At 43.8% G+C, this 27,617-nt stretch overlaps 1 protein-coding gene across 9 annotated transcripts in view; it reads right to left on the bottom strand.

Moving 5' to 3' along the window:
- Window positions 1-27,617, bottom strand: part of LOC124045676 (IQ motif and SEC7 domain-containing protein 1-like) — a 285,391-nt gene that overhangs the window by 17,295 nt on the left and 240,479 nt on the right. For 6 of the 9 annotated variants that reach the window (XM_046365174.1, XM_046365181.1, XM_046365175.1 and 3 more), the window contains 8 exons: window positions 19,887-20,139; window positions 18,318-19,597; window positions 17,672-17,833; window positions 16,695-16,817; window positions 15,397-15,563; window positions 13,287-13,429; window positions 10,891-10,920; window positions 73-198 (listed from right to left, as the gene is read on the bottom strand). In XM_046365174.1, the coding sequence (XP_046221130.1) occupies window positions 73-198; window positions 10,891-10,920; window positions 13,287-13,429; window positions 15,397-15,563; window positions 16,695-16,817; window positions 17,672-17,833; window positions 18,318-19,597; window positions 19,887-20,139 (2,284 nt within the window). Of the gene's footprint in view, window positions 1-72; window positions 199-10,890; window positions 10,921-13,286; window positions 13,430-15,396; window positions 15,564-16,694; window positions 16,818-17,671; window positions 17,834-18,317; window positions 19,598-19,886; window positions 20,140-22,760; window positions 22,911-27,617 lie in introns of those variants that run through there. The other 3 variants (XM_046365176.1, XM_046365182.1, XM_046365178.1) reach the window with 3 other exon arrangements.

Here is a 27,617-nt window from a genome sequence, read left to right as displayed (position 1 = left end):
GGATCATTGTTGTTGCTGTGAGGCTAGAATGATCATATTCAGGACAGGATAGGAGAGAGGAAGGAGACGTACCACCAGAAGATCATTAAACAGGAAGATCTCCCGCTGGTGCAGGCCCAGCTTCTGGAGCTTGTTGGGGTCCGGCACTTCAAACAGCCGGCAGTAGCAGACCAGCCTGCGATGGGGCAGGGACAGGACCTAGAAGCCAAAACAGCAACATTACTCCCTAACACTCAGAGGTCAGGCACTGAGCTCAGGCCACAAAGAAATATGACCCCAAAATAGAACAGTTTTTACTCCTTAAATACAGTTATATTTTGGGGTCATATTAGAAATGCACACACGCAAGCGCACACACACACACACACACACACACACACACACACACACACACACACACACACACACACACACACACACACACACACACACACACACACACACACACACACACACACACACACACACACACAGCTATGCCAACAGGGACATAAAAACGGAAACCATGAGGCTCCATTTTAGGATGATTTAGTGTGAGGAGTGCAAAGGAAACGGCTTTTAATGATGTCTGAATAGTGTGCTACAAACCCCCTGGTGCTGCTGTTTCTCCTTGTTACATTATTCATCCTAATGTATTCATTGTCGTTTGGAGAGGTGGTTTCACCACCCTACTTTGTTTGGGAATCAGGGGGACACAGAGTAATTAGACTAGCTTCCCTTAGACCATAACACATCTGTCATCTATTCCCTCAAACAATGTGCTCATAAAAGTTCAATACCAGCAAATTAAAACGGTCTAAAACGGTCTGATTCATCCAATGAAAATTCATGAAAAGCAGGAGCTGGTAGATCCTTTTCCTGTAGAACAATATGATTATGTAATGTAAACAGTGTAATGTAGAACAATATGATTATGTAAACAGTGTAATGTAGAACAATATGATTATGTAAACAGTGTAATGTAGAACAATATGATTATGTAAACAGTGTAATGTAGAACAATATGATTATGTAAACAGTGTAATGTAGAACAATATGATTATGTAAACAGTGTAATGTAGAACAATATGATTATGTAAACAGTGTAATGTAGAACAATATGATTATGTAATGTAAACAGTGTAATGTAGAACAATATGATTATGTAAACAGTGTAATGTAGAATAATATGATTATGTAAACAGTGTAATGTAGAATAATATGAATATGTAAACAGTGTAATGCAGAATAATATGAATATGTAAACAGTGTAATGCAGAATAATATGAATATGTAAACAGTGTAATGGCAGTGTCATGTAGAATAATATGATTATGTAAACAGTGTAATGTAGAATAATATGAATATGTAAACAGTGTAATGTAGAATAATATGATTATGTAAACAGTGTAATGTAGAACAATATGATTATGTAAACAGTGTAATGTAGAACAATATGATTATGTAAACAGTGTAATGTAGAACAATATGATTATGTAAACAGTGTAATGTAGAACAATATGATTATGTAAACAGTGTAATGTAGAACAATATGATTATGTAAACAGTGTAATGTAGAACAATATGATTATGTAAACAGTGTAATGTAGAACAATATGATTATGTAAACAGTGTAATGTAGAACAATATGATTATGTAAACAGTGTAATGTAGAACAATATGATTATGTAAACAGTGTAATGTAGAACAATATGATTATGTAATGTAAACAGTGTAATGTAGAACAATATGATTATGTAAACAGTGTAATGTAGAATAATATGATTATGTAAACAGTGTAATGTAGAATAATATGAATATGTAAACAGTGTAATGCAGAATAATATGAATATGTAAACAGTGTAATGCAGAATAATATGATTATGTAAACAGTGTAATGTAGAATAATATGAATATGTAAACAGTGTAATGTAGAATAATATGAATATGTAAACAGTGTAATGTAGAATAATATGATTATGTAAACAGTGTAATGTAGAACAATATGATTATGTAAACAGTGTAATGTAGAACAATATGATTATGTAAACAGTGTAATGTAGAACAATATGATTATGTAAACAGTGTAATGTAGAACAATATGATTATGTAAACAGTGTAATGTAGAACAATATGATTATGTAAACAGTGTAATGTAGAACAATATGATTATGTAAACAGTGTAATGTAGAACAATATGATTATGTAAACAGTGTAATGTAGAACAATATGATTATGTAAACAGTGTAATGTAGAACAATATGATTATGTAAACAGTGTAATGTAGAACAATATGATTATGTAATGTAAACAGTGTAATGTAGAACAATATGATTATGTAAACAGTGTAATGTAGAATAATATGATTATGTAAACAGTGTAATGTAGAATAATATGAATATGTAAACAGTGTAATGCAGAATAATATGAATATGTAAACAGTGTAATGCAGAATAATATGATTATGTAAACAGTGTCATGTAGAATAATATGATTATGTAAACTGTGTAATGTAGAATAATATGATTATGCAAACAGTGTCATGTCGAATAACATGAATATGTAAACAGTGTCATGTAGAATAATATGATTATGTAAACAGTGTAATGGCAGTAGAACAGAAGCCTGCAAGCATATAGGTTACAGAAGTTACATCGTTTATTATTCTCCTAAATATATTCAGAACAACCTTTCAGCACTTCTCACCCCTAAAACATTCATGACTAATAATACCCACTCTAACAAATGCCCTCTGTCTGTGTGAGGTTTCTGTGCGTGTGTTGTGTGTGTGTGTGTGTGTGTGTGTGTGTGTGTGTGTGCGCGTGCGTGCGTGCGTGTGTGTGTGCGTGTGCGTGCGTGTGCGGCGTCTGTGTGGTCTGTTCCTGGCAGTCATATATGCCTGGCACAGCATACAGTGAGTAAATACTGCAGCTCACTAGCACCTAGGAATTTATATGTGTTGACTGTCTACAGGAGCATCAAAAGAGATCCTGCTCATCTCAGTAATAGGTGTGGGCTTTCAGGGGAAAGTAGACCCTTCATCCAACTAACGTAGTCTGAAACAACAAGTATCTACAGGACTTGGATGATTTTAGGCATCCTGATACAGTAAGACTGGGTGATGGTAGTTTAGGCCTAACACTAAATACAAGTACAGTTAGGGCCATCATTATTGGCACCCTTGATGAAGATGAGCAAAAAAAGGCTGTATAACATAAATAATACAAATACTGAGCTAGATTGTATGCTAAAAAAGTTTGAAAATTATATATTTTTAATACTAATAGAATTGCTCATCTCATCTCTGGACTTGAATCCCATTGAACACCTGTGGTTTGAATTGAAGAGGGCAGTTCATAAGAACAGAATCTCTATGGAGATCTAAGATCCCTCCAAATGTGTTCTCCAAATCTTAAAAAACATTTTAGAAAAAGGCTCAGTGTCGTTATCCTCGCGAGGCGAGGGCGTTGGAGCATTGAAAACAGGGGTTCCAATCATTTTTACCCCTTTCTCATAGCAATTGTATTAGTATAAAATAATATAATTTCAAAATTTTTGGAGCACACAATATACTTCAGCATTTGTATTATTTATTTTATACAGTCTTTGTTGCTCATCTTACATTTACATTTACGTCATTTACGTCATTTATCTTATCCATTTATCTTATCCAGAGCGACTTACAGTAGTGAGTGCAGACATATTTTCATATTTTTTCAAACTGGTCACCCCGTGAGAATCGAACCCACAACTCTGGCATGGCAAGCGCCATGCTCTACCAACTGAGCCACACAGGACCCTTCATCAAGGGTGCCAATAATGATGGAGCTGACTGTACATGCATAGCCCTGACTTACATATAAATTGTGGGTGAGGAAAATTAAACTCAACAAGAAAAGAAACGTCCTCTCACTGTCAACTGCGTTTATTTTCAGCAAACTTAACATGTGTAAATATTTGTATGAACATAACAAGATTCAACAACATAAACTAAACAAGTTCCATAGACATGTGACTAACAAAATATGGTCAAAATCAAATGTAACAGTCAGTATCTGATGTGGCCACCAGCCGCATTAAGTACTGCAGTGCATCTCCTCCTCATGGACTGCACCAGATTTGCTTTGAGATGTTATCCCACTCTTCCAAGGCACCTGCAAGTTCCCAGACATTTCTGGGGGGAATGGCCCTAGCCCTCACCCTCCGATTAAAATAGGTTCCAGACGTGCTCAATGGGATTGAGATCCGGGCTCATCGCTGGCCATGGCAGAACACTGACATTCCTGTCTTGCAGGAAAATACTCACAGAAAGAGCAGTATGGCTGGTGGCATTGTCATGCTGGAGGGTCATGTTAGGATGAGCCTGCAGGAAGGGTACCACATGAGGGAGGAGGATGTCTTCCCTGTAACGCACAGCGTTGGGATTGCCTGCAATGACAACAAGCTCAGTCCGATGATGCTGTGCCAACCGCCCCAGACCATGACGGACCCTCCACCTCCAAATCGATTCCATTCCAGAGTACAGGACTCGGTGTAACGCTCATTCCTTTGACGATAAACGCGAATCAGACCATCACTCCTGGTGAGACAAAACCGCGACTTGTCAGTGAAGAGCACTTTTTGTCAGTCCTGTCTGGTCCAGCAACGGTGGGTTTGTGCCCATAGGCGACTTTGTTGCCGGTGATGTCTGGTGAGGACCTGCCTTACAACAGGCCTACAAGCCAAACCCTCAGTCCAGCCTCTCTCAGCCTATTGCTGACAGTCTAAGCACTAATGGAGGGATTGTGCGTTCTTGGTGTACTCACAGGTGTGATGTTCGGATGTACTGATCCTGTGCAGGTGCTGTTTCACGTAGTCTGCCACTGCGAGGATGATTAGCTGTCCTCCCTGTCTCCCTGTAGTGCTGTCATAGGCGTCTCACAGTACGGACATTGCAATTTATTGCCCTGTCCATATCTGCAGTCCTCATGCCTCCTTGCAGCATGCCTAAGGCACATTCACGCAGATGGGCAGGGACCCTGGGCATCTTTCAGTAGAAAGGTCTCTTTAGTGTCCTAAGTTTTCAGAACTGTAACCTTAATTGTCTGCCGTCTGTGAGCTGTTCTTGTCTTAACGACCGTTCCACAGGTGCATGCTCATCAATTGTTTATGGTTCATTGAACGAGCATGGTACACAGTGTTAAAACACTTTACAATGAAGATCTGTGAAGTTATTTGGATTTTTACGAATTATCTTTGAAAGACAGGGTCCTGAAAAAGGGACGTTTCTTTTTTTGCAGAGTTTATATGGATGTTAATAGGGCTGTGGCGGTCACAAAATTTTGTCAGCCGGTGATTATCAAACAAATAAATATCGGGCTCACGGTAATTGACCGTTAATTAACATAAACAAATGTAGCATATCCTGGCTTCCACACATAGCCTACAAGCCCCTGATGCAGACCTTTGGAACATCTACATTTTTTAAAAGTCTAATAACAGTCTATCACAGTGCCATCCATTTTGTCACCAAAGCCCCATAAACTACCCACCACTGCGACCTGTACGCTCTCGTTGGCTGGAACTCGATTCGTACTCGTCGCCAAACCCACTGGCTCCAGGTCATCTACAAGACCCTGCTAGGTAAAGTCCCGCCTTCTCTGCTCGCTGGTCACCATAGCTGCACCCATCACGCGTATCAAGCGTTCCAGCAGGTATATCTCACTTGTCACCCCCAAAGCCAATTCCTCCATTGGCCGCCTCTCCTTCCAGTTCTCTGCTGCTATTGACTGGAACGAACTACAAAAATCTCTGAAACTGGAAACACTTATTTCCCCCACTAGCTTTAAGCACCAGCTGTCAGAGCAGCTCACAGATCACTGCACCTGTACATAGCCCCTCTATAAATAGCCCAATCAACTACCTCTTCCCCTACTGTATTTATTTATTTATTTAGCTCCTTTGCACCCCAGTATTTCTACTTTGCACACTCATCTACTGAAATAGGGTGCAGGCCAGGCAGCAGGCTGTTAGCCAACCTGCCAGCTTAGTGGAGTCTGCCACTAGCATAGTCAGTGTAGTCAGCTCAGCTATCCCCATTGAGCCCGTGTCTGTGCCTCGACTTGGGTTGGGCAAAACTAAACATGGCGGTGTTCGCCTTAGAAATCTCACTAGGATAAAAACCTCCACCATTCCTGTCATTACTAAAAGAGTAATGAGACCCCTCCTGTCTCAGCCTCCAGTATTTATGCTGCAGTAGTTTGTGTCGGGGGGCTAGGGTCAGTTTGTTATATCTGGAGTACTTCCCCTGTCCTATTCGGTGTCCTGTGTGAATCTAAGTGTGCGTTCTCTAATTCTCTCCTTCTTTCTTTCTCTCTCTCGGAGGACCTGAGCCCTAGGACCATGCCCCAGGACTACCTGACATGATGACTCCTTGCTGTCCCCAGTCCACCTGGCCATGCTGCTGCTCCAGTTTCAACTGACCTGAGCCCTAGGACCATGCCCCAGGACTACCTGACATGATGACTCCTTGCTGTCGCCAGTCCACCTTGCCATGCTGCTGCTCCAGTTTCAACTGTTCTGCCTTACTATTATTCGACCATGCTGGTCATTTATGAACATTTGAACATCTTGGCCATGTTCTGTTATAATCTCCACCCGGCACAGCCAGAAGAGGACTGGCCACCCCACATAGCCTGGTTCCTCTCGAGGTTTCTTCCTAGGTTTTGGCCTTTCTAGGGAGTTTTTCCTAGCCACCGTGCTTCTACACCTGCATTGCTTGCTGTTTGGGGTTTTAGGCTGGGTTTCTGTACAGCACTTTGAGATATCAGCTGATGTACGAAGGGCTATATAAATAAAATTGGATTTGATTTGATTTAGCAAATTTCAATTTACAAACAAAAAAATGACGTTTTCGTCTTTTGAGCTTCTAGTCATGAAATCTATGCAGCCTACTCAATCACCTTTTATAGCTACTGTTCACAGGCCTCCTGGGCCATATACAGCGTTCCTCATTGAGTTCCCTGAATTCCTATCGGACCTTGAAGTCAAAGCAGATAATATTCTAATTTTTGGTGACTTTAATATTCACATGGAGAAATCCACAGACCCACTCCAAAAGGCTTTCGGAGCCATCATCGACTCAGTGGGTTTTGTCCAACATGTCTCTGGACCTACTCACTGTCACAGTCATACTCTGGACCTAGTTTTGTCCCATGGAATAAATGTTGTGGATCTTAATGTTTTTCTTCATAATCCTGAACTATCGGACCACCTTTTATTACGTTTGCAATTGCAACAAATAATCTGCTCAGACCCCAACCAAGGAGCATCAAAAGTCGTGCTATAAATTCACAGACAACACAAAGATTCCTTGATGCCCTTCCAGACTCCCTCTGCCTACCCAAGGACGTCAGAGGACAACAATCAGTTAACCACCTAACTGAGGAACTCAATTTAACCTTGCGCAATACCCTAGATTCAGTTGCACCCCTAAACCATTTCTCATAAGAAACTAGCTCTCTGGTATACAGAAAATACCCAAGCTCTGAAGCAAGCTTCCAGAAAATTGGAACGGAAATGGCGCCACACCAAACTGGAATTCTTCCGACTAGCTTTGGAAAGACAGTACCGTGCAGTATTGAAGAGCCCTTACTGCTGCTCGATCCTCCTATTTTTCTAACTTAATTGAGGAAAATAAGAACAATCCGAAATTTCCTTTTGATACTGTCGCAAAGCTAACTAAAAAGCAGCATTCCCCAAGTGAGGATGGCTTTCACTTCAGCAGTAATAAATTAATTAATTCTTTGAGGAAAAGATCATGATTATTAGAAAGCAAAATACGGACTCCTCTTTAAATCTGCGTATTCCTTCAAAGCTCAGTTGTCCTGAGTCTGCACAACTCTGCCAGGACCTAGGATCAAGAGAGACGCTCAAGTGTTTTAGTACTATATCTATTGACACAATGATGAAAATAATCATGGCCTCTAAACCTTCAGGCTGCATACTGGACCCTATTCCAACTAAACTACTGAAAGAGCTGCTTCCTGTGCTTGGCCTTCCTATGTTGAACACTCTCTATCCACCGGATGTGTACCAAATTCACTAAAAGTAGCAGTAATAAAGCCTCTCTTGAAAAGCCTAAACGTGACCCAGAAAATATAAAAAACTATCGGCCTATATCGAAATCTTCCATTCCTCTCAATTTTTTTAGAAAAGGCTGTTGCGCAGCAACTCACTGCCTTCCTGAAGACAAACAATGTATACAAAATGCTTCAGTCTGGTTTTAGACCCCATCATAGCACTGAGACTGCACTTGTGAAGGTGGTAAATGACCTTTTAATGGCATCAGACCGAGGCTCTGCATCTGTCCTCGTGCTCCTAGACCTTAGTGCTGCTTTTGATACCATAGATCACCACATTCTTTTGGAGAGATTGCTGCTCCAGTTTCATCTATTCTGCCTGCGGCTATGGAATCCTGACCTGTTCACCGGACGTGCTACCTGTCCCAGACCTATTATTTGACCATGCTGGTCATTTATGAACATTTGAACATCTTGGCCATGTTCTGTTAGAATCTCCACCCGGCACAGCCAGAAGAGGACTGGCCACCCGCCATAGCCTGGTTCCTCTCTAGGTTTCTTCCTAGGTTTTGGCCTTTCTAGGGAGTTTTTCCTAGCCAAGCCAATGTGCTTCAACACCTGCATTGCTTGCTGTTTGCGGTTTTAGGCTGGGTTTCTGTACATCACTTTGAGATATCAGCTGATGTACGAAGGGCTATATAAAGACATTTGATTTGACAAATCTACAATATCTATTTCAGAAGAACACAAAAACATACTCTGAGTTGTCCTTATGTTAGGTCCTGTTCTGACTATGCCAAATGGCTGTGGGCTACACTATTTCGTTTATCAGACAAGATTTACTTAGAATTCCGTGGCTTTATTTTATATTATGTTATAGTCTGAAGAATACAATTGAACAAAGCTGAATAAAATAGAAAGGATATTTTCTCCAAATGATTTGCTATTCTGTGTTGAGCGGTTAACAAAGAAATAGGTACTCCTACTGTATATGCTTAATTTAGAGTTATTAATGTAACTTTAGTTGTTCTACAAACGTTGGGGTATACTTTGTAAGGCTACATGATGCGACGCTAATGATGATTTGAAAAAAGTCACTTGAAAGGTATGATCTCTGCTTTATTTTTTTGCGCAGGCTGTACACACTCCATCAGTCTCGCATTCACAATTTGACAAGTACTTAATGCTTCAAAAATCACTGTGACATCCCCTTTGTGTGGCCGTAATGCACCCTAAAAAAATCCATGTCTTTTCGGCCAGTGGCCATTGTGCCCTTGGCTCAGAGTGCTGTGTTGTGCCCTGCTCCGAAGCGCCTCTCACTCACATGGCTCTCCATCATGTGATCGCGTCTTTCTCACAGGCTACAAGTGAAGACAGACACATCGAAACGCAACTGCTCGTGTCCTTACCCAATTCCGAGGTGCATATTGAAGACATTGGAAGAACTGTCCACATTCACTTTTCATCAGCCAATAAGATGAGAAGGCCTAACGAACAGCAAAAGCACTAGCCTACGTCAATCTACTATCCCACATCGTACAAAAGTTGACCTATTCTATTCTGAGCAAGAAATGAATATTCCAAACATAGTCTGGGACAGTTGGGGATACGCTAGATGTCTGATAAACTATTGGGTATTTGGGTAAACTATTGGGTATTTGTTCACATTATAAGTGCAGCAATGCGAACGCGGCAGTAGGCTATAAGCGCAAATGTTCCATTAGTGGGAAAGCACCATTATCAAAAGTGACTGCAAATCTTGTCTTTACCTATACTAAATATATGAAAATATATGTATGACATTTGTTTTGATTTATCATGCACCTGTCTTGAAACAGGGGCAGAGGAAAAAATACATGTCATCTACAAATACATGTCATCTACATACACGTTGGATTCATTAAAACCTGTTTTTCAACCACTTGCAAATTTCTTGTCAACAAACTAAAGTTTTGGCAAGTCATTTAGGACATCTACTTTTGAGACTTTGTCATTTTTCCAACAATTGTTTACAGACAGATTATTTCACTTATAATTCACTGTATCACAATTCCAGTGGGTCAGAAGTTTACATACACTAAACGGAATATTCCAGAAAATGATGTCATGGCTTTAGAAGCTTCTGATAGGCTAATAGACATCATTTGAGTCAATTGGAGGTGTACCTGTGGATGTATTTCAAGGCCTACCTTCAAACACAGTGCCTCTTTGCTTGACATCATGGGAAAATCAAAAGAAATCAGTCAAGGGAATTTTTACTAGGATTAAATATCAGAAATTGTGAAAAACTGAGTTTAAATGTATTTGGCTAAGGTGTATGTATGTAAACTTCAACTGCATGCACTTAAATAGCGAATCGAAGATGCTTTTTTCGTGGTTCATTTTCATGCCAGCCCGGTAGGCTATACTCCTGTTGTAAAGACAAGCAATGTGCTTAATACTAGGAAAGTTGAGAAATAAATATAGTAGGCCTAGCCTAAAGAAAGCTGATGGGATCCTCCTCTTTTTAATAGAGGCCATAACTCTGTTTTCTCACACAATTGCATAGCCTATAGAAATGTTGTACAACATGCTCTCATGTAGTGTTTGATAAGATTTGGAATACATTTCCATTGATGTCAGAGGGATTAGAGGGACAATAGAGCGCTGAGTACCAGGCAGTTAGCATGTTTGGTAGGCTACTAATGACCATCAGCAGTATCAGAGCTTGGAGAAGCCTAAGTACTGTGACTAAAGGGTCATGTGGAATTTGACTGCCTTCATGACTCGTGACTGCCGGTAATATGGTCACCACAACAGCCCTAGTTGTGGTCACATGGTGGTTACATGAAAACTGTGAATATGTACTTACACATCCTAGACCGTGGTGGAGAGATCCAATCTGCATTGAAAGGACAGAGAGAAGATCAAAAAGAGAACCTCATTACTGTTTATGTGCTTACAGGACATCACCTAGATCATGTTACATATCAATGCAGTACATTAGTCACATTACATCTCATAGGTCATCTCATTGATGGGGTCATACACACTTTTTCCTCTAAAGGTGTATGGTTACAGCCTGGTCCAGGATTAGTCTGGCTGTGTGTTTATGAGCCATCTACACTACGTACAAACCACCCTCATGAGAACCTCAAAGTAGAGTCTCAGTATTGCAGTTGTCCTGTAGGTCATTTGACAGTCAGTAATGAGTTGAATGAGGTGGTTTAAACCAGTGTCTCCTAATCCTGGTCCTTGAGTAACCCCAACTGTACACAGATTCTGTTGTAGCCCTTGACAACCACACCACATTCAACTCATTGAGGACTTGATGATTAGTTGACAAGTTGAATCAGGTGTGCTTGTCCAGGGTTAATATAAACATGTGTACTGTTGGGGGTAGTGGAGGACCAGGGTCTGGAAACACTGGTTTAAACAACAGAGGTGAAATCTAGTCCTCCAGGTCTACAGTAGCAGTGGGACAGATACAGGTAACTGACTAAATAAAGGACACCAACATCCACCAGAACAGCTTCAGTGTATAGATTCTACAAGTGTCAGGAAGTATATTGGAGGGATGTGACTCCATTCTTCAACGAGAAATTATATCATTTGGTGTTTTGTTGATGGTGGTGGAAAACTGTCTCGGGCACCACTCTAGAATCTTGCATAAGTGTTCCATTGGGTTGAGATCTGGTGACTGACACAGACACAATGACCCTAAGCATAATGGGATGTTAATTGCTTAGTTAACTCAGGAATCACACCTGTCTGGAACCTGCTTTCAATATAGTATGTATTTACTCAAGTGTTTCCTTTATTTTGGCAGCTACCTGTAGATTGTTATAGGACAGAAGTCTAATGTGGATTTTAATGGCCAGGTTCTTCACTGTACTGTGGGTCCTCTGAGGGTTTTGATACTGCTGTTTAGTGATGATGAGGGATCATTTTTCATTGCATTACATTATAGCATGTGGTGAAGGAGCGATCGCTTTCTGCTCCACTACTGGGAGATTTAAGGAGTCCATCATCATGATAAATCCGTCCGTCTGGAGCTTCCTGGGGTATAAGGGTTAAATACCTTTAAATTCATGCTGTCACTGAGAATCTCAGGCCTTGTTCCCCTGTATCATTACATGACTGAAATGTAATTCATGGCTACAGGTACAGGCTAGGCTTCTTCACTATATGCAGTACTTCACTATATTAAGTATTGAGGCATTAATGAGACACATTGGTAACACGGAAGAACAACATTCAACAAACTCTCTCTCTCTCCAAGTGAGGGAAGGTTATGAGAGTTCATGCTTCATTAGACTGCAGAGGCCGAGCTCCCCACTTGTGGCATCAAACCCCTGCAACTTATCCAGAATGCCACAGCAATCTTCCCAAGCTCTCCCATGTCATGTCACCTGCTCCTCCGCACACTCCACTGGCTTCCAGTCGAAGCTCACATCCACTACAAGACCCTGTTGCTTACCTACAGAGCAGCAAGAGGAACTGCCCCTCCCTACCTTCAGGCTATGCTCAAACACTTCATCCCAATCCGAGCACTCCGTTCCACCACCTCTGGTCTCTTGGCCGTCCCACCCTTACAAGAGGTCAGCTCCCACTCAGACCAGTCAAAGCTCTTCTCTTTCCTGGCACCCCAATGGTGGAACCAGTTTCCCTCTGATGCTGGGACAGCAGAGTCCCTTTATTGAGGAAAAATGTACTTACTGGGACTGTGAATTGTGGTTGTCTCACCCAGCTTTCTTAAGATGAACGCACTAAGTCGCTCTGGATAAGACCATCTGCTAAATGACTAACATGTCAAATGAGGTGGCTGACACCTCTCAAGGGCCGTGGGTGTATTAAAGTCACCAGTGTGAAGGTCTCAGAGTCAGACATGACTCATTACTCTACAGTACTACAGCCACAGAACCCTGCAGCTGCCAGTGGACTGCCAATATAGTACTGCAGAAGCTCTCCTCTTTCTGTGAGGGTTTGCACACCAACAGCAGAAGAGGTGATAACTTTAAATATGAAAACGTGTGAAGACACAACACTATCTCTCTCTCTCTCTCTCTCTCCATTGATAAATGCACTTCTTTGGCCTGTATTTGACAAGCCGAACACAATAGTTAATCGTAGTGCTATGGAGTGACACATTTCATTAAGATGACCAGTCTTTCCCGTGTAAAACCCAAGGGCATTTCCGTCATCTGCCTTGGATCAAGTGCTCTGCAAAAAGTGCTGTAGAAGAAGGGTTTTAGTTAAGTTCCTCACCGGTTTTTTGTTGCCCACTATGAGTTTCTCCACCTTCTGGACTTGAGACACATGGTCCTCGTTGGTCTTCAGCTCCCTCTTCCTGATCCTCTCATAGATTCCTACCAGAGTTTCCCTGGGGATGTCCTCCCCATCGTCCACCCCTGGGGAGGAGAGCAGACAATGGTTACACACACTCTCACTCAGAGACAAAGTCACACACACGCATGGACCCAGGCGCACCACGCATGGACCCAGGCGCACCACGCATGGACCCAGGCGCACCACGCATGGACCCAGGCGCACCACACATGGACCCAGGCGCACCACGCATGGACCCAGACGCACCACGCATGGACCCAGGCGCTCCACGCATGGACCCAGGCGCTCCACGCATGGACCCAGGCGCACCACGCATGGACCCAGGCTCACCACGCACGGACACAGGCGCACCACGCACGGACCCAGGCGCACCACGCACGGACCCAGGCGCACCACGCACGGACCCAGGCGCACCACGCACGGACACAGGCGCACCACGCACGGACACAGGCGCACCACGCACGGACACAGGCGCACCACGCACGGACACAGGCGCACCACTCACGGACACAGGCGCACCACGCACGGACCCAGGCGCACCACGCACGGACACAGGCGCACCACGCACGGACCCAGGCGCACCACGCACGGACACAGGCGCACCACGCACGGACACAGGCGCACCACGCACGGACACAGGCGCACCACGCACGGACACAGGCGCACCACGCACGGACCCAGGCGCACCACGCACGGACCCAGGCGCACCACGCACAGACCCAGGCGCACCACGCACGGACACAGGCGCACACACACGCAACTTCATGCACACACTTTGTTCTTGAAATTGAGAGGGGAAAGTAGAGTGAGATTATGAATCCCTCTTAACCAATTACTTATGGTTGTTTTCCCATTACTGACACTCATCACGATAGATTATGAATTATCCCACCATGCTTTATTTCTCAAATAAAATCTCAAATGGCAAAATAAGACAAATAGTTTAATGTGCTTCTATCACACTGCTCACCCAATAATAAGAAAAGCTAATGTGATTATGCTAATGTGGTTATGCTAATGTTGTTATGCTAATGTGGTTATGCTAATGTGATTGTGTGAAGGAGCAAGTAATCAGTTGTAACACATTTCTTCACAATTCATATTTATCACTCTTTTATAACATCAACAACTCAAACAGCCCCGACTCAGTCACAGCCTGCTTTGTCAACTTCCAGAAGGCTGACCAGACAGTGGAATGTCATTTTAACACAGGTGACATGTGACAAATTCTTCAGATAGTCGACATGTTGCTGTCACCCTACCGGTGAAAAATATATTATTTTCATCTGTGTGTCATGAAATAGTTGCATTTGTGATTGAAATGCTGATTACGTAGCACAAATAAACAGTGTTGTCGTGACACGTGTCAGAGTAGTGACATTCTGTCTGTGGACAGTGGAGCCAGTTCCAGTTGTGATTGATCATTCTCTGCCTTGCTACATTCATGCTGTGCTTAACCTCGACCCCAGGCTATTATGCACAGTGCATATAAGCCTGGTACAGCAACGATTCAAAGTTGGCCTTACTGGGAGTGACCTTAGAATTCTAGTATTTGTCATAAAATTTTGGCGAATCACACAACTACGAGGCGTGGCTCTGTTCATGAGATATTATAGCGTACAGGGGAGGGTTAGAGGGAAGGTGTTGTGGGAGATGATTGGTTGGTAGGTTATGCCGATTAAGGCAATGCCTATGTGCCAGGAGTTTCTCCCAGTCTGTCTGTAATGGCTATCGAAGGCCAAGTTTGGCACGTTGGTCCACCAGACTCTTTGTGCATTTGGGCGGAAGTGTCGAGATTATGTTGAACGAGTGGATGTGTGTTTTCTTATTTTCTACAGATACATGATAGTGGAACATGCTCAAGTGTTTTTTATTCAATATGCATTGTTGAAAGGGTGAAGCAATCGTTTTGTGAATGTCCCGCACTCACTTTATGCGGTTTTTATTATTTATTTTCTCTTAAGTATATAGAGGACAAAGTCTCAGTTTTGACTTCAGAAACCCTGACATTTCCCCTTCTCTCTCTCACCTCTGAGATTCTTAACAAAGTCCTCCAGCTTCATCTTCCTCTCTGGCTTGACGTTGGGGCTGTACATATCAGTGTTGAGGAGGATGATGGCGAAAGCCAGGATGAAGATGGTGTCAGGGTTCCGGAACTGGCGCACCACCGTGGGGTTACAGATACAGTAGCGCTGACTGGAACACAGACAAACAGGAAAGAGAGATGACATCACATTCAGAGATTGAAAGAGTTATGGAGACGTTTGATATAGAGAGCCATCATAGAATGCAGCAGAATGTTAAAAGCCTTATAGTCCACACAATGTGGACATTTGTCTTGTTGACTTGCTGGTGAAAACGTGTTCAGGCCAGGATACAATGCATCAGAGGATGGTCAATAACTGTGACCATTGTGTGTCTACCCTGCCGTCATATTGCAGTATCGTGTGTGTCCCATGCCATCATATTGCAGTATCGTGTGTGTACCATGCCATCATATTGCAGTATCGTGTGTGTACCATGTCATCATATTGCAGTATCGTATGTGTACCATGCCATCATATTGCAGTATCGTGTGTGTACCATGCCATCATATTGCAGTATCGTGTGTGTACCATGTCATCATATTGCAGTATCGTGTGTGTACCATGTCATCATATTGCAGTATCGTGTGTGTACCATGTCATCATATTGCAGTATCGTGTGTGTACCATGTCATCATATTGCAGTATCGTGTGTGTACCATGCCATCATATTGCAGCATCGTGTGTCTACCCTGCCGTCATATTGCAGTATCGTGTGTGTACCCAGCCGTCATATTGCAGTATCGTGTGTGTACCATGTCATCATATTGCAGTATCGTGTGTGTACCATGTCATCATATTGCAGTATCGTGTGTGTACCATGCCATCATATTGCAGTATCCTGTGTGTACCATGTCATCATATTGCAGTATCGTGTGTGTACCATGCCATCATATTGCAGTATCGTGTGTGTACCATGTCATCATATTGCAGTATCGTGTGTGTACCAGTCCTTTAGCCAACATGGTGTTGTGAGCAAAGCTATCAGTGACTTGCATTTCCATGACTTTGGTCAACGTCAGAGCAACTCTATTTGAAAATGTAATACAAAATAGAAAATAACAACGTCTCTCTCGTGACATATTTTCCAAAACTATTGTGCAGTACTCTAGCCATTACAGTAATGCTAAAACAGATCTGTGTACCCCTCTTGGCCAAACCCCTTCAGTATATGCTTCTCTCACCGGTATGTATCTTTATTCCAGTACATCCTTAACCTATGAATTATCCTCTGTTGTCTCACCTGTAGGCTTCAATCAGGCGCTCCACCTTCTGGGCCTCTCCCTGGACCCGGATGTGATTCTGGAACTTCCTCAGTGCCTCGTCCAGCTCCATCGACGAGAAATCCATCTCATCTACCACACAGCTGGAACACACAACCAACCAACCAACAATTAATTCACTAACCCAAAAATATATCGTTGATCAATGATTTGTCTAGTATCTCATTTACTTCCCAGATTTTAAAAAACAGATCACAGGGGCATTCTGTGCACAGCAGTTCAAGATTTGTCTAAATCTGACAGGTAACTCTCTAATAGTCCTTTGATAATGACACAAAACATATTTGAGAGGCCAAGTGTGAGGAGCACCAGATTGTTCTTAAATGTGGAGATCTGCGTGTTTGAGATAGGGTGACTTTGGGGGTTTTCTAGTCCTATTGACACAGTCAGTCATCTCTATCGCCTGTAGCATGTTAATGAGTCCAGCCTGTACCTCCCTCCCTCTCTCTGTCCCTGAGCAGCAGATTGTGGACATTCTACCAGGCTGGCCCAAAGCCACAGATATACAAAGTTGAAATAAAAAATCGAATAAAATGTGTTCGTCACGTTCACAGCAGGTATAAAACGTGCGGTGAAATGCTTGCTAGCTTCCTCAACCCCGCAGTACAAATCAGCCATCTTTGTTTAATATGTTGAATTGTAATGGCCACAATGTTAGTGCCAACTGTTCCAAGGCAATAACCTCTCAGTTAGGGGAAACATTTGGAGCAGTGAGTGTGAAGATGGAGGATAGTTTGCTGAACTCTGTACAGTTCATCTATTGTTCTGGCCTGTCCTACAGTATAACACTCTCTGTGCAAGGCACTGGAATAACAAGGTTATTCCCCTGTGACCTCCCACTCCAAGGTGGATTGATAGACTATAAAGAGTGTCCAGAGATGTTCCTGGTCAGGTCACATGACCTGGCCTTTAAAAATGACCAATTAACAGTACTCACTCCAGGACGTCTCTGTTGAACTGTTTCTGCCGGTTGCCCAGGAACTCTCCAATCATCTGCCTGCTCAGGCCCTTTCTCTGAAGCAGGAAGTGAGCCACACCCACAGGCGTGTCTGGGACGAACCCTCTCTCAGTAAGGTACTGGACACCCTTTTCTGGCTTCCTGCAGAGACACACATATATAACCAGGCGTGTCCTTATGCGGCCTATCCAATCATTTTACAGAGCCAAGGGTGGTGTTTGATTCTGACTGATAGGAAGTGTCCTCAGCAGGAAAACGGTGGACAATGGAGCAACACTGTCTGGCTGTATGTAGTAGAGGATAAACGGATGGACTGTAAAATAAGTTGAATAAGTAGACATATAAATATGCAAAGAGATGACACAAATGCCCAAATATATGACTTAGCCTATAGGCCTATCTTACACAAATGCATTTTCAATTTTTCCATTTTAATAGATCCTCTTATCCTCAACATGAATTAAACTTATATTGTGTGGCACTCATACAACCGTGATTACTGTAGGTAGGTCACCTCGGTTCAACTACCAGGACCACTCTACAACATCAACAGCTCATTGACCCCAGCTCATGACACCAATCAGTGGTCAGCCACATCAGCACTTTGTCAGAGCCGAGCACCTACTTGTTGAAGAGGTTCAGGCCGATGCGATAGTGCCTCTTGCGGATCACATCGTTGCTGAAGACCGGTGAGTCCCAGCTGTTGCGTGTCTCTTTGTGGTACGTCTGCTTGCTGAGTGTCTGTTCCCTCAGGCTGTCCCGGGACGACGACTCAGAGCTGCAGTTGATGGTGTCGTTGGAGTTAGACGTGCTGTTGATGCTGTCGTTGTCCCCATCCGAAAAGTCAGACTCAGACTTGCTCTGCCGGTTGGCCGAGCCGTTGATGGCCAGGTGGCTCTCCAGCGCCCTGTGGCGGTGGCGGAGGGGTGCCTCGTCGTCCCGGGAGGGCCCTCGTGGGGGCGGGCCATGAGAGATGTGTTTGGGGCTGGCCTGGGAGGATGCCACGATGTGCCCTCCCCCGTGAGACTCGTAAACAGGTGGACGTTTGATGGAGCTGCGGTCAGAACGGTCGCTGTGTTCGGCAGAGCTGTCGCTGGGCGGCTCGATGGTCAGCAGGGGGAGGTGGAGCCTCTGTTCCTGGCACTCCAGAGAGGGAGTGCTGCGGCAGCTGGTGTCCGTGTCATGCTCCTCATCCTTGGGGTCCAGTGGCCAGTAGTCTTGGGAGGAGTTGGCCGAGCGCAGGCGGAGGTCTGACTCAATGCTGGAGGGCTGGTCACCAGACCCCCGCAACAGCCCCATGGAGGGAGACAGTTCCTCCTCGTCAATAAACAGAGTCACATCGCTGTAGGATGCCATCATGTCCTCTCGCTTGCGTCCCGTCGCCCCGCGGTGAGGCTTCACCTGATAGGCCACCTCCCTCTCCACCTCGGGGCAGCCCAAGGCCTCTGGGTCATGACCCTCATCGCCCTGCAGGCTGCGGCAGTTCAAGGCGTCGTCGATAGACTCGGCCAGAGACTTGACCTGCCTGGAGAAGGCATCCTCCAGCTCTGTGATGGCATCTGTTAGGTGGTTCTGGGAGGCCGGGTGTGATGCCATGTTGGCCTGGTGGTGGACCTCCATGTCCCCACACTCTGACTGTACCAAGGCCAGGGGGGTGCCGTCATTTGTCAGGGACACTTGTTTTCCCTCAAAGTAGGAGCTGTGGACTTTCTCAGGGCCCTCGAAGGAGAACTGCATCCTCATATTGGACAGGACGATGCGTCGGGACATGCGGTTCTCAGACATACAACTCCTGAGACGTTCAAAGTTTTTGTTCATCTGGTACTGACGGAAGGCTGTTTGGATGGTTCGGGCCGCATGCCGGGTTATGAAGCGTCCTCCATATTTACGCTCCAGCATCTCCACCTGACGGATAATAACATCATGACTATAACACAACAGCCCTTCACAAATGAGGACCCATGCTCATACACACGTGGGGCTGAATTGAGCTTGTCGAGGGACAATTACTATAATTTGATAGTCATACAAATGTACAGGATGAGCAGAGAACCTGTAGTAAATGCTTAGTTAGGGTGTGTGTAGTGTGGTCAATGATACAGTCGTTCAGTAGGGCAGATATTAGGTGACGACATCTGTATAGATGTTGATGAGTGTGTCTGCAGACAATCAGACTGGGGCCAGGGTACTCTACCTGTTTGTCCTGGAGGTCAGCCGACAGCTCATAGCCCTCTGAGTGTGAGCGGGAGCGTTTGATGGCCTCTTCCTCTGCCTGCTTGCGGAGGATGGACTGGGAGTGCTGGAGCTTGGGCCTGCGGGGAGGCCGCTGGGGGCCGGGCTGCACTCCGTGTCCGTAGAGGGGGCCCTCGAAGCGGTCTGGGCTGATCACTGGGCCCCTGTAGCTGGCTCCACCGTCGCTTTCACTGGGCCGCGCATCCCCCTCCACACTGCAATAACAGACACATAGAGATACACAGTTACTCTATTGCAATGACACAGACAGAAAGAGTTTCTCAAAGTTTTCATCCGCCTCCACACTGCAGTGATACAGAGAAACACAGTCATTCAAAGCTTTCATATCCTGTGCCCATCCACTGGTCTCCCAGTACTCATACCATACTGACACTCATCAAGTAGTCATCTCATCCATTACTCCTCTAGAACCCATTCAGGACAGTAAAGTACAACCACCACCAACATTGACCATTCAGTACTAATTTGGAACTGTCATTCTTTCATTTAGTTTATTTCACCTTTATTTAACCAGGTGGGCTAGTTGAGAACACCTTTATTTAACCAGGTAGGCTAGTTGAGAACACCTTTATTTAACCAGGTAGGCTAGTTGAGAACACCTTTATTTAACCAGGTAGGCTAGTTGAGAACACCTTTATTTAACCAGGTGGGCTAGTTGAGAACACCTTTATTTAACCAGGTAGGCTAGTTGAGAACACCTTTATTTAACCAGGTAGGCTAGTTGAGAACACCTTTATTTAACCAGGTAGGCTAGTTGAGAACACCTTTATTTAACCAGGTAGGCCGGTTGAGAACACCTTTATTTAACCAGGTAGGCCAGTTGAGAACACCTTTATTTAACCAGGTAGGCTAGTTGAGAACACCTTTATTTAACCAGGTGGGCTAGTTGAGAACACCTTTATTTAACCAGGTAGGCCGGTTGAGAACACCTTTATTTAACCAGGTAGGCTAGTTGAGAACACCTTTATTTAACCAGGTGGGCTAGTTGAGAACACCTTTCTTTAACCAGGTAGGCTAGTTGAGAACACCTTTATTTAACCAGGTGGGCTAGTTGAGAACACCTTTATTTAACCAGGTAGGCTAGTTGAGAACACCTTTATTTAACCAGGTAGGCTAGTTGAGAACACCTTTATTTAACCAGGTAGGCCAGTTGAGAACACCTTTATTTAACCAGGTGGGCTAGTTGAGAACACCTTTATTTAACCAGGTAGGAGAACACCTTTATTTAACGGTTGAGAACACCTTTATTTAACCAGGTAGGCTAGTTGAGAACACCTTTATTTAACCAGGTGGGCTAGTTGAGAACACCTTTATTTAACCAGGTGGGCTAGTTGAGAACACCTTTATTTAACCAGGTGGGCTAGTTGAGAACACCTTTATTTAACCAGGTGGGCTAGTTGAGAACACCTTTATTTAACCAGGTAGGCCGGTTGAGAACACCCTTATTTAACCAGGTAGGCTAGTTGAGAACACCTTTATTTAACCAGGTGGGCTAGTTGAGAACACCTTTATTTAACCAGGTGGGCTAGTTGAGAACAAGTTCTCATTTACAACTGCGACCTGGCCAAGGTAAAGCAAAGCAGTGCGACACAAACAAAAACAGAGAGTTACACATGGAATAAACAAACATACAGTCAATAACACAATAGAAAAAAAGTCTATATACAATGTGTCCAAATGAGGTGAGATAAGGAAGGTAAGGCAATAAATAGGCCATAGTGGCAAAATAATTACAATTTAGCAATTAAACACTGGAGGGATAGATGTGCAGAAGATGAATGTGCAAGTAGAGATACTGGGGTGCAAAGGAGCAAAATAAATCAAATAAATAACAGTATGGGGATAAGGTAGTTGAATGTGATCTGTGAGCTGCTCTGACAGCTAGTGCTTAAAGTTAGTGAGGAAGATATGAGTCTCCAACTTCAGTGATTTTTGCAATTCGTTCCAGTCATTGGTAGCAGAGAACTGGAAGGAAAGGCGGCCAAAGTAGGAATTGGCTTTGGAGGTGACCAGTGAAATATACCTGCTGGAGCGCGTGCTACGTGTGGTGCTGCTATGGTGACCAGTGAGCTGAGATAAGGCGGGGCTTTACCTACCAAAGACTTATAGATGACCTGGAGCCAGTGGGTTTGGCGACAAATATGAAGCGAAGGCCAGCCAACGAGAGCATACAGGTTGCAGTGGTGGGGAGTATATGGGGCTTTGGTGACAAAACGGATGGCACTGTGATAGACTGCATCCAATTTGCGGAGTAGAGTGTGTACATGACTTTAACCCCTGTGCTGAGGAATAAGTTCAGGAAATGTCTGTGAATCAAGTCCTCACAGCATGAATTCCAACTAAGATGTTGATGTCTAAATGAAAACAGCCAAATAAAACAGTGTGGGCTGAAGTCCATGTTTCTGTGTGTTTAAAAACATAATTACAGAGCCAATAGTGCATAGATGGTGGTGGAGCAGCATTCAGCCAGACCACGACTCACACGGGTCATTTCTCAAAACTGCTGACACTACCATTTCTAGACACAGCCTACATCAACTTCTCAACACCGTGCGCTGATTAAAAGTGCATGTAAGTGGGTCGGCCATGATTACTATTTGAAATATGACTGTAACAGCCCCATTCATTATCTAGTATTCAGAGAGAGTAACACGTCACCAAGCCAATCTCCATGAAAAGTTCAACACTCAGCACATTTGTTGGCGTCATGACACAGTAAGAACCAAGTAGTGCAATCAACATACAAACCCTTCAATCCAACCTTTGAAAGCAACCCTTCAACCCGGCAGGAAGTTAAACAGGAGAGAGTACTCACTCACTCTTACGTTGAACATTTGGAGAAGACTGCTGCTTCACACGCAGAGACCTCCTGTGCTCTATGAACTGCCAACTCTTCCTCCATACCTTGTCCACCATGTCTGACTGCCAACAGCAGTCCAGAGTTCACACTAATGACTGTATATATGAATACACTCAGAGCAGCTCCCTCCACAGTAAGTCTGCACCATGCAGTTCAAAGGTCAACCAGTGTGCAATGACAGTTACATCATGTTTGGCGTATAGGAGCCTCAGTAAATATTCTAAAGTCCAGTTTGAGCTTACAGTGACAAGGTAAATACTGTATATAAAAATGTTAATCATTCGAAAAGTCTCCATTCAATGAGTCAACATGGAAGGGGTGTTTGTGAGTGGGGGTGGCTTCCCCATATATAACTCCTGTCATTAACTCTTTCCATGGGAACTTTCCCTTTTACACTTTCCCTTTATTTGGGTTTGAATAGTGACCTCATCTGTAGTTTACACCGGACAAACCCTGGATTCTTAGCTACATTAAACAACTTCCCCATCATACAGAAAGAAGGCTGCCAACAACAGAGTTATGGCCAGGGGAAGTTCGTTATCGTTTGTACACTACAAACATAGAAATGAATCTTAAAGCTGTAATAAAAACTACAGCCAATCAGGCTTTTAGTTACGATTTCATAGTTTAACAATGATGTTTCCAATTTCCATTACATGCACAATCAGAAATTGTGATACTACTTAGTGTTTATATAATTTGATATGAAGACTATTAGTGAATTTAACCCATCTTACACCACACCCAAAGTACCAAATTAACAAGCAAGGTTGTTTGCCTATATCATCTGACCTAAAAACAGATATCAGTCACAGCTGACTAGAGCCTGTGTTAATCCCCTGACCATGACCACAGGGTATTTTCAGCCTTATAGTGGGATGACTGTATAGAACACTCACAACACACCCGTCTGCATCTCAAACACATACTGACACCATGTTAAGACCCTCAGTCAAGTTTTAGTAGGCCCTCCAACTGCCTGATTAAAATGTAGGGGCCTTCTGACTTCTAAATGGGCACTAAGCACTACTAAGATATGCACCACAGCTTTTACATTTTTTTTTAAAACCTTTATTTAACCAGGTAGGCAAGTTGAGAACAAGTTCTCATTTACAATTGCGACCTGGCCAAGATAAAGCAAAGCAGTTCGACACATACAACGACACAGTTACACATGGAGTTAAACAAACATACAGTCAATAATACAGTAGAAACAAGTCTATATACGATGTGAGCAAATGAGGTGAGATAAGGGAGGTAAAGGCAAAAAAAGGTAATCGTGGCAAAGTAAATACAATGTAGCAAGTAAAACACTGGAATGGTAGATTTGCAGTAGAAGAATGTGCAAAGTAGAAATAAAAATAATGGGGTGCAAAGGAGCAAAATAAATAAATAAATAAAATAAATACAGTAGGGAAAGAGGTAGTTGTTTGGGCTAAATTATAGGTGGGCTATGTACAGGTGCAGTAATCTGTGAGCTGCTCTGACAGCTGGTGCTTAAAGCTCGTGAGGGAGATAAGCGTTTCCAGTTTCAGAGATTTTTGTAGTTCGTTCCAGTCATTGGCAGCAGAGAACTGGAAGGAGAGGCGGCCAAATAAAGAATTGGTTTTGGGGGTGACCAGAGAGATATACTTGCTGGAGAGTGTGCTACAGATGGGTGATGCTATGGTGACCAGCGAGCTGAGATAAGGGGGGACTTTACCTAGCAGGGTCTTGTAGATGACATGGAGCCAGTGGGATTGGCGACGAGTATGAAGCGAGAGCGAGAGCGTACAGGTCGCAGTGGTGGGTAGTATATGGGGCTTTGGTGACAAAACGGATGGCACTGTGATAGACTGCATCCAATTTGTTGAGTAGGGTATTGGAGGCTATTTTGTAAATGACATCGCCGAAGTCGAGGATTGGTAGGATGGTCAGTTTTACGAGGGTATGTTTGGCAGCATGAGTGAAGGATGCTTTGTTGCGAAATAGGAAGACAATTCTAGATTTAACTTTGGATTGGAGATGTTTGATGTGGGTCTGGAAGGAGAGTTTACAGTCTAACCAGACACCTAGGTATTTGTAGTTGTCCACGTATTCTAAGTCAGAGCCGTCCAGAGTAGTGATGTTGGACAGGTAGGCAGGTGCAGGCAGCGATCGGTTGAAGAGCATAACTTTAGTTTTACTTGTATTTAAGAGTAATTGGAGGCCACGGAATGGCATTGAAGCTTGCCTGGAGGATTGTTAACACAGTGTCCAAAGAAGGGCCAGAAGTATACAGAATGGTGTCGTCTGCGTTGAGGTGGATCAGAGACTCACCAGCAGCAAGAGCGACATCATTGATGTATACAGAGAAGAGATTCGGTCCAAGAATTGAACCCTGTCGCACCCCCATAGAGACAGCCAGAGGTCCGGACAGCAGACCCTCCGATTTGACACACTGAACTCTATCAGAGAAGTAGTTGGTGAACCAGGCGAGGCAATCATTTGAAAAATCAAGGCTGTCGAGACTGCCGATGAGGATGTGGTGATTGACAGAGTCGAAAGCCTTGGCCAGATCAATGAATACGGCTGCACAGTAATGTTTCTTATCGATGGCGGTTAAGATATTGTTTAGGACCTTGAGCGTGGCTGAGGTGCACCCATGACCAGCTCTGAAACCAGATTACATAGCAGAGAGGGTATGGTGATATTCGAAATGGTCAGTAATCTGTTTATTGACTTGGCTTTCAAAGACCTTAGTAAGGCAGGGTAGGATAGATATAGGTCTGTAGCAGTTTGGGTCAAAAGTGTCCCCCCCTTTGAAGAGGGGGATGACCACAGCTGCTTTTCAATCTTTGGGAATCTCAGACGACACGAAAGAGAGGTTGAACAGGCTAGTAATAGGGGTGGCAACAATTTCGGCAGAGAATTTGAGAAAGAAAGGGTCCAGATTGTCTAGCCCGGCTGATTTGTAGGGGTCCAGATTTTGCAGCTCTTTCAGAACATCAGCTGACTGGATTTGGGAGAAGGAGTAATGGGGAAGGCTTGGGCGAGTTGCTGTGGGCGTGCAGTGCTGTTGACCAGGGTAGGGGTAGCCAGGTGGAAAGCATGGCCAGCCTTAGAAAAATGCTTATTGAAATTCTCAATTATAGTGGATTTATCAGTGGTGACAGTGTTTCCTATCTTCAGTCCAGTGGGCAGCTGGGAGGAGGTGTTCTTATTCTCCATGGACTTTACAGTGTCCCAGAACTTTTTTGAGTTAGTGTTGCAGGAAGCAAATTTCTGCTTGAAAAAGCTAGACTTGGCTTTTCTAACTGCCTGTGTATAATGGTTTCTAGCCTCCCTGAAAAGCTGCATATCATGGGAGCTGTTCGATGCTAATGCAGAACGCCATAGGATGTTTTTGTGTTGGTTAAGGGCAGTCAGGTCTGGGGATAACCAAGGGATATATCTGTTCCTGGTTCTAAATTTCTTGAATGGGGCATGCTTATTTAAGATGGTTAGGAAGGCATTTAAAAAAAATAACCAGGCATCCTCTACTGACGGGATGAGATCAATATCCTTCCAGGATACCCCGGCCAGGTCGATTAGAAAGGCCTGCTCGCTGAAGTGTTTCAGGGAGCGTTTTACAGTGATGAGTGGAGGTCGTTTGACCGCTGACCCATTACGGATGCAGGCGATGAGGCAGTGATCGCTGAGATCTTGGTTGAAGACAGCAGAGGTGTATTTAGAGGGCAAGTTGGTTAGGATGATATCCATGAGGGTGCCCATGTTTACGGCTTTGGGGAGGTACCTGGTAGGTTCATTGATCATTTGTGTGAGATTGAGGGCATCAAGCTTAGATTGTAGGATGGCTGGGGTGTTAACCATGTTCCAGTTTAGGTCGCCTAGCAGCACGAGCTCTGAAGATAGATGGGGAGCAATCAGTTCACATATGGTGTCCAGAGCACAGCTGGGGGCAGAGGGTGGTCTATAGCAGGCGGCAACGGTGAGAGACTTGTTTTTATAGAGGTGGATTTTTTAGTAGAAGTAGAAGTTCAAATTGTTTGGGTACAGACCTGCAGTAGATTGCAACACCGCACCCTTTGGCCGTTCTATCTAGTCTGAAAATGATGTAGTTTGGGATGAAAATTTCAGAATTTTTGGTGGTCTTCCTAAGCCAGGATTCAGACACTGGTAGAACATCCGGGTTGGCAGAGTGCGCTAAAGCAGTAAATAAAACAAACTTAGGGAGGAGGCTTCTAATGTTAACATGCATGAAACCAAGGCTATTACGGTTACAGAAGTCATCAAAAGAGAGCAACTGGGGAATAGGAGTGGAGCTAGGCACTGCAGGGCCTGGATTCACCTCTACATCACCAGAGGAAAAGAGGAGGAGTAGGATAAGGGTATGGCTAAACGCAATGAGAATTGGTCGTCTAGAACGTCTGGAACAGAGAGTAAAAGGAGGTTTCTGGGGGCGATAAAATAGCTTCATTGTATAATGTACAGACAAAGGTATGGTAGTATGTGAATACAGTGGAGGTAAACCTAGGTATTGAGTGATGATGAGAGAGATATATGTCTCTAGAAACATAATTGAAACCAGGAGATGTCATCGCATGTGTGGGTGGTGGAACTAATAGGTTGGATAAGGTATAGTGAGCAGGACTAGAGGCTCTACAGTGAAATAAGCCAATAAACACTAAGCAGAACAGCAATGGACAAGGCATATTGACATTAAGGAGAGGCATGCTTAGTCAAGTGATCAAAAGTGTCCAGTGAGTAGTGAAGTTGGTTGGGGTCACGGCGATTCAGACAGCTAGCCCGTCTATCGGTAGCAAATTAGCATAGGATGGAGGTCTGTTTTTA

Source organism: Oncorhynchus gorbuscha, linkage group LG10 (genome assembly GCF_021184085.1).
Source record: "Oncorhynchus gorbuscha isolate QuinsamMale2020 ecotype Even-year linkage group LG10, OgorEven_v1.0, whole genome shotgun sequence".
NCBI lineage: Eukaryota > Metazoa > Chordata > Actinopteri > Salmoniformes > Salmonidae > Oncorhynchus > Oncorhynchus gorbuscha.
This window is presented reverse-complemented; position numbering and strand designations above follow the sequence as displayed.